General features: G+C 40.9%; 1 protein-coding gene across 2 annotated transcripts; it reads left to right on the forward strand.

Moving 5' to 3' along the window:
• The first annotated feature begins 771 nt into the window (after positions 1 to 771).
• fsta (follistatin a) lies at positions 772 to 6993 on the forward strand. 2 transcript variants are annotated; one of them, XM_035658426.1, is made up of 6 exons: positions 772 to 982; positions 2127 to 2324; positions 2520 to 2738; positions 2867 to 3091; positions 3661 to 3891; positions 5837 to 6993. In XM_035658426.1, the coding sequence occupies exons 1-6, from the start codon at positions 892 to 894 to the stop codon at positions 5923 to 5925; spliced, it is 1053 nt and encodes a 350-aa protein (XP_035514319.1). In that variant the 5' UTR covers positions 772 to 891; the 3' UTR covers positions 5926 to 6993. The 2 variants fall into 2 exon arrangements, with proteins under 2 accessions (XP_035514319.1, XP_035514320.1); XM_035658427.1 differs by having other exon boundaries at positions 774 to 982; positions 2127 to 2318.
• Positions 6994 to 7092: the final 99 nt, after the last annotated feature.

Consider the following 7092-nt stretch of genomic DNA (forward strand, 5'->3'; position numbering starts at 1 on the left):
GTTCTGAGCCCTGTTCGGAACAGGTTTTGATTATAATTTAAAGCTGAACGGGAGATGCCAACAACTGTCTGTTCTAATATGTAGATGGCGGCTTGCGAATACTATTGAAATTCTATATGTCTTTTGGCTCGGATATATTCAAAGGCAACTCTCATTCAAAAGATTTTACACTTTTTGTCTGCAGTTGGTGGATAAAAATATCAGTTTCAAAGTTAGTACTTAACTTTGAAGGAACTGATGGATTCTCCGGATGGGGTTGTTGCTGTGGGCCTTGTCTTTTGATAATAACGTAATATAAGGGGCCTTGATATATAAGTAACAATAAACCTTCATTATTATTATTATTATTATTATTATTATTATTATTATTATTATTTATTTATTTATTTATTTAAAGACATACATACATACCCAAGCCATGCCAGCTGTCCGCCTCACACTGATATAATGCGACGAGAAAACTAAAACGATTCCAATTAAACATTAATATCAGTATTCTCCATCAAAACCTAACTGATATCAGCGGCCACGTTATGTCTCATCTGCTGGGTTTGCTTTTCTTGGATTGCAAAGCAGCTCAACCCTTAAGTCTGGTGTTTAATAACAAATTAAGACACATTTTTAATGTCCTTTGATTATTGTGGCAAGAGAAAGTTGCTTGTAACGTTGCTTGTCACCTGACTGGGATTGAAAGAAGTTTGGTAAGAAAAAAAATCTCCCCACCCCCACAGAAGAGGAGACCGCCCACCAGAGACAGTCAACCCGAGACCCCTTATAGATTTAAAAAGAGAGGCTGCATTCTCAGACTGACACTTATTCAACACTGCCACCGTAAGCAGATTACTTTTGCGCTGCCTGTGTCAAATACGTAGTTCACTTTGCCTCTCCATCATGTTTAGGATGCTGAAACACCACCTTCACCCGGGCATGTTTCTCTTGTTCCTATGGCTTTGTCACCTCATGGAACATCAAAAAGTTCAAGGTAAGGCTCTCTTCATCAGTTTTATTCTATTCTTTCCGTTTTTGAAAAACTTCGACTGCTGTCAGCCAACAAAACGCGCCCGAGTGTCGAATACTTGCTGCAACCGAGAAACTTTTCAAAGTGAGTTTCCCTTTTTTCCCCCGCTGATAAAACTCTCTCTGCATCGGACAGTGCATGCGTAAAGCGTCCATAAAACAGGTGCCATATGGGACACTTCAAAGTGAGACTATATGTCAAGTTTTGCAGCCCTCGCCAGGCGCGCACACTTGGAGCCGCCACGCCGTGCTGGTGGCAGCCGCAGCTTTCCATAATACCTGAGCACATTCTGATACTTTTGCATGAGCGTTTAGCGTCTCACGATGTTGCTGTAACAAACTTCAGAATATCCACTGGGAGTTTAAGGGCGTGTTTTTCATATATTCCCCGCATTGTGTTCAAAATGTCTTTGTTTATGATAAAAAATGTTTTTTTTTTAAATTGGAGACTTTTTGCATCTACCATTTTGTGTGTGGGAGCTTATAGTTCAAATAGAAATCTGTCTTCAATTTAAGAAACACTGCAGTTCTTGAACACTTAATGTCATGTGTGTCTGTGTCGGTTTAGACATCCTGCTGTTGTCTGGATCGAGGGATATTTTTGTGCCATAGACATCAGGACAATTATACTCGTTTTTTTTATGTTGAAAATAAACTTTACACTGGTTTGTTAATAAGCAAGACCTTGTCTGGTGGCTACATGTCTGGGATATTGTTCTGAAGCGTAGGAGACGGTGGTGTGTTTAGCTAAAGACCGTGGTTTTCTGAAGGAGATTGGCTGCTATTAACACTGTCTAGACGCTCCACTTTCTGTCCAGTGATAACAAGGGGGCTCTAGGAATAAAGAATAACTCCCCCCTCCAAAGATTCTTCCTACTTCTTTGGTTTGTGGCTGCATTGTAAGGGCTGTCAGTCACAGAAGGGATAGGCAAGTGTTAACAGTCTCGCAAAAAAAAAAAAAAAAATCAGACAAAATACTGCCGGGAGGGCGAAAGGGAGGGAGGGAGCGTCTAGGATAATACGGGCTGCGTGTGTCTAGTGCGTCTGGGTCAGCGGTTTCAGACGTTCAACATGCGACATTCGAGCTTTTTTTGTTTGTCTGTTTACAGCTGGGAACTGCTGGTTGCAGCAGGGGAAGAACGGGAGGTGCCAGGTGCTCTACATGCCCGGGATGAGCAGGGAGGAGTGCTGTCGGAGCGGAAGACTGGGGACGTCCTGGACTGAGGAGGACGTCCCCAACAGCACGCTCTTTAGGTGGATGATCTTCAATGGCGGAGCCCCCAATTGCATACCTTGCAAAGGTGGAGGTGCACTCATTTCCCTTCGTTTTCTCAAAATACACATCATCAGTCATTTCGTTTAATAAATCCTAGCGATGACCTGGTTTACGCACAACAGCGTGCGTAAATTATCCTTTAGTGAGTACTTTATGAGTTAGAGTAATTTTACGCACAGGGCCAAAATCCCCACCAGCATCACATAACACAGATCTTTTATTTTAGAAACCTGCGATAATGTTGACTGTGGGCCCGGGAAGAGGTGCAAGATGAACAGAAGGAGTAAGCCGCGCTGCGTGTGCGCACCAGACTGCTCCAACATCACCTGGAAGGGACCGGTCTGTGGCTCCGATGGAAAGACCTACAAAGACGAATGCGCACTGCTGAAGGCTAAATGCAAAGGCCACCCCGACCTGGACGTGCAGTACCAGGGAAAGTGCAAGAGTAAGTCAATATTTTTCTAAATCTTGTGAGATTCAACATTTCTCAAAAGCTCCTTGTGCCAAGAATCCAGCTGTTTGTTCTTAGTTTGTTCTATGTTCAAAAATCCTTCGATGTCTTTGTCTGGACAGAAACGTGCCGTGACGTCTTGTGCCCTGGCAGCTCGACATGCGTTGTGGACCAAACGAATAACGCATATTGTGTGACGTGTAATCGGATTTGCCCCGAGGTGACGTCGCCTGAGCAGTACCTGTGTGGAAACGACGGGATCGTCTATGCCAGCGCATGTCACCTGAGAAGAGCTACATGTCTCCTCGGCAGATCTATTGGAGTGGCATATGAGGGAAAATGCATCAGTAAGTCTGCTGCTAGAAACGTGAGAGTGTGAGACTTTACTCTCTGCAAGCGCCTCCAGCCACTGACTCTGAATATTGTTTGAGTGCATTTTCTTCCTGGCCAGCTCTGCAGTTATTCACTGTTCATTTTTGCCAACATTCCACTAAGGAGGGGGTCTTAGAGAGAGAGAGTGTGTTTGGTAGTTGCTTGTGTTTGCTCAAGAAATGATAGACATCTTATTATTTCCTGATGTTGGCAGCACTATCCCATATGGGAAAAGGGGGAAGGAGAGGGGGGAGGGAGAAAGAGAAGGAAATAGGGGAGTGCTGGGGGCCATGAAGACTTGCTTCAAGTTAATATGGATTTGTATCCAGAAAGCAGTCAATCCAAGTCATGTAGCTTTAAAAATGTTAATTAAAACATTACTTTTTATTCCCAGCCACAAGACCTTACACCATAATATGGATTCATGTTCCCAGCTTAGTTCTCCAAAAACTCAGAAGCCATCTGATCCTGCTTGAAAAGCATTCATGATAATCCATCTAATCAAAGATTTCCCCTGTGCTGATTTCTTTCCTTCTCCTTCTAGAGGCCAAGTCGTGTGAGGACATCCAATGCAGCGCAGGGAAGAAGTGTCTGTGGGATGCTCGGATGAGCCGGGGCCGCTGCTCACTGTGTGATGAGACCTGTCCGGAGAGCAGGACGGATGAGGCGGTGTGTGCCAGCGACAACACCACATATCCCAGTGAATGTGCCATGAAGCAAGCTGCTTGTTCTTTGGGGGTGCTGCTGGAAGTCAAGCACTCGGGATCTTGCAACTGTAAGTAAACAACAAAAGCAAAATATGAAAAAAATTGAAACAAAACACCCTGCTCCCTCTCCAAGCAAAAGACAATATTCCATGTTGCTTCCCCAACAAAAACCTCCCCTGAACGTGCCCCCCATCCCAACTTTCCCCAAACTCCCACCCCAGCCACACCACCAAGCACAGCTTAAGCAAGCAGAAAGGACTTGGGAATAGAAGAACTTGCATGACGTTGTCTTTGTCGCTGGCTTTTGTTCTTGTGTTCTTGTTGTTTTTTGTTTTTTTATTTGACTTTTTTCAATTCTTCTGCAAAACAAAATAACAGAAAAGCGAATGAAAAAGCATCAATATATATCAGCAGTCTCTATCTAAGTGTCTGGGAAAGCTAACTCCATTAAACTAAACCAGATGATAAAGGAGACTAATTTTGTTTGCAGTGGAACAATCCTGATATTTAAAAGTCTTGCTAAGTTTATGGTCATGCTAGTGACCTGCAGGAGCAGGTTGCCTTAAATCTCATGCAGTTTTCTTTTCTTAAATCAGTAATGTTTTATTTTTATGACAGTGGTCATATCTTTACAGCTTGTAAATTTCATGGTCACATTGCTAATTTCAAGTTAACGATATATTTGTGTTTTTGTATTATTTTTTCTTTTTGTTGCTTTTGGCTGTAATCAATCAATTCAAAATGCACTGCCTCTTGTGACATACACCATACTGCCAACATGTCAATAAGAACAGAATACTTTTACTCAAATGATGTGCATAAGGTGATTGTAACATTGGTGCCATGTTAGTGTTAAGGAGGATGGATTTTTAACGCTGATATCCATGTAGACTACTTACCTGTAAAGCCATTTATCTTGCTCACAAATCTGTGCGTAAACCGTCAAATTGAACAATAGCCTCAAGGAAGTATCAAATTTACATTCCAAGAAGAGTGTCTCCTTGTTAGTTTCTTTCTCCTGACTGAGTACCTTAATGTGATGTGTCTAAGGTATGCAATGGAATCAAAGGGACCAACTTTATGATCACCTCATGAGCTAAATATAAATGTGTTACTTCACAGTGTGCAGGATAAGCATACAAGAAGCTTGTAGAACCCCGCTCTCTCACTCCTCATCTCATCATTAGGAAAAAGTTAACATTTATTAGCTAACTTTTATTGTTCGTCCTGTTTCCAGTGAACGTGTTGTCTACCAGAATATGTATCAGTAATTACAAATCCATTTGGATTGATGAGGGACTGCCTGTTTTTTTTTCTTTTTTGTATTGTCACTCTTGCTCTCGCTTGTGTGCTTTTTTTTAACCTTTTTTTTTTTACGTGTCCGATGTAAATCTCTTCTGTAAAAAAGAAAATACCTCAGAACTGTGTTGAAGATCTCTGACCTGCTTGCTAAGGCCAGGCTGTGACACAGAGTCCTCCCTCCCTGTACGTTTGAGCCAGAAACTAAAATAACAATCAGAGCAAAGAAAATCCGAGAACACAAGAGCACTTTTCTGTGTTATGTGTGTCTGCTTTCAGGAATCTGCCCAAAAGAGACCCGAGCCACTGGAACCATCAGTGCCCCTATTCCCTCCACCCAGCCTCACCCCCCTCTATCCCACCTTGTGGCCCCCCTTCCAACCTCCCAACCATCCCTCTTTTCCATCATCCCACTTTTTTTCACTTGTTGCAGTCCTGACTTGCTAGATTATGTAAATGCCAGTTGCATAATTGGGGACGCCACAGTAATTGTTGATGCCAAGTCACACAGACGCTTCCTCACACACACACACACACACAGACACACACACAGATGCGTACACACAAACATACACACAGACACACATACACAATAGGGAGGCTGTGTGCTAGTGGCTTTGCTGTGAGCTATTTTTAAAAAAAAAACATTGAGTGATATTCTGCGCTGTTGTGGTCCATATTCATACAACAGCTACCGTATATTCTCCCACATAGCCATTACAGAAGACCAGGAGGAGGATGAGGAAGATGAGGACTCAGACTACATGGCCTATGTCCATATATCTTCTATACTGGATGGATAGGCGCTCATCACTAGAGGAACAGTCCTAGGGCAAGGAATCATGTCCATACTGTACATTATGTGTATGCTTATTTATTTTTTAAAGAAAAAGGAAGTATACATATAGTTCAGTCTGTTAGATGTTTATTTATACTTTTTTGTGTTTTATAATTTATACATTTACAATGTCAGGCTTACTATCTACCATGATATATTGTGTTACCACTCATTTCCCCCCTTTTTGTTGTTGTCTCTTTTACTTTCTTTTTTTTTATCATGAAGAAATATATTTGTCCAAAGAGAAGCAGTGTTATTTATTTGTCATATTACCGTGTAAGTATAAGTCCTCTACAAGCTGTAAATTGCATTCCCTGAGCTGTAAAAATCTGCTTGTTTCTGTCAAATCTCTATCACAGATGTTTATGTCACATATACGTAAATGCATGTTTAGGCTGTGTGTTTATTTATTGGGAATATATCAATCATTTTATGTACAGAAGTGTTTCTGGTTTGTTTACAACTCATAATAACTGACCAAAGGGATTCTCTCAATGGTTTTGCAAAAGAGCATTGTAAAAGTTGCAACACAGCAGTGATGAAATGGAAGAGAAAAAAAAGAGCCATTTGTTTTTCTTTTCTTGTTTTTTTTGGTTCCTCTTCAGTTTTAGCCCTTTAGATTTGATTCCACATGGAGACGACAACTAGAAATGATTCAATAGTGTTTATTTTTTGTCTCACCACATTAGAGCAGAAGTAAGTTTTGGACGATACTTGATTATTTTGGAAACAATGTGCCATTAACATTTGTGTGCTGTCTTCTTGCCAATGTGCTCCATATTGCTCTCGCAGAGCTACAATAGGACTAACGTACTGCAGTACTCGACACTATATCAGTCTTCATCACTTTGTTTCTTTTTTGTTTTTTCTTCTCAGAATGCATTTTTATTTTCAAACATCACAAGAGAAATACAAAATTCTGTTATGAATATATAGTTTTGTATTTTTTATGTAAATGTCATATGTACATACAAAGTTTGATGGTATTTGTACAGATATGAAGAGTGAAACAATAAAAGTTTTTTTCCTTATACTTTTTCTGACTCTGCTGTATTTTTGATTTATGATTAACGTGTAGTTAAACGTATCAAATCTCAGTGTTTAATTCAAAGGAGAAGTGGACCTAAGTCAA

This window comes from Morone saxatilis, unplaced genomic scaffold (genome assembly GCF_004916995.1).
Source record: "Morone saxatilis isolate NCDOM2014 unplaced genomic scaffold, NCSU_SB_2.0 Contig16, whole genome shotgun sequence".
In the NCBI taxonomy this organism is placed as follows: domain Eukaryota; kingdom Metazoa; phylum Chordata; class Actinopteri; family Moronidae; genus Morone; species Morone saxatilis.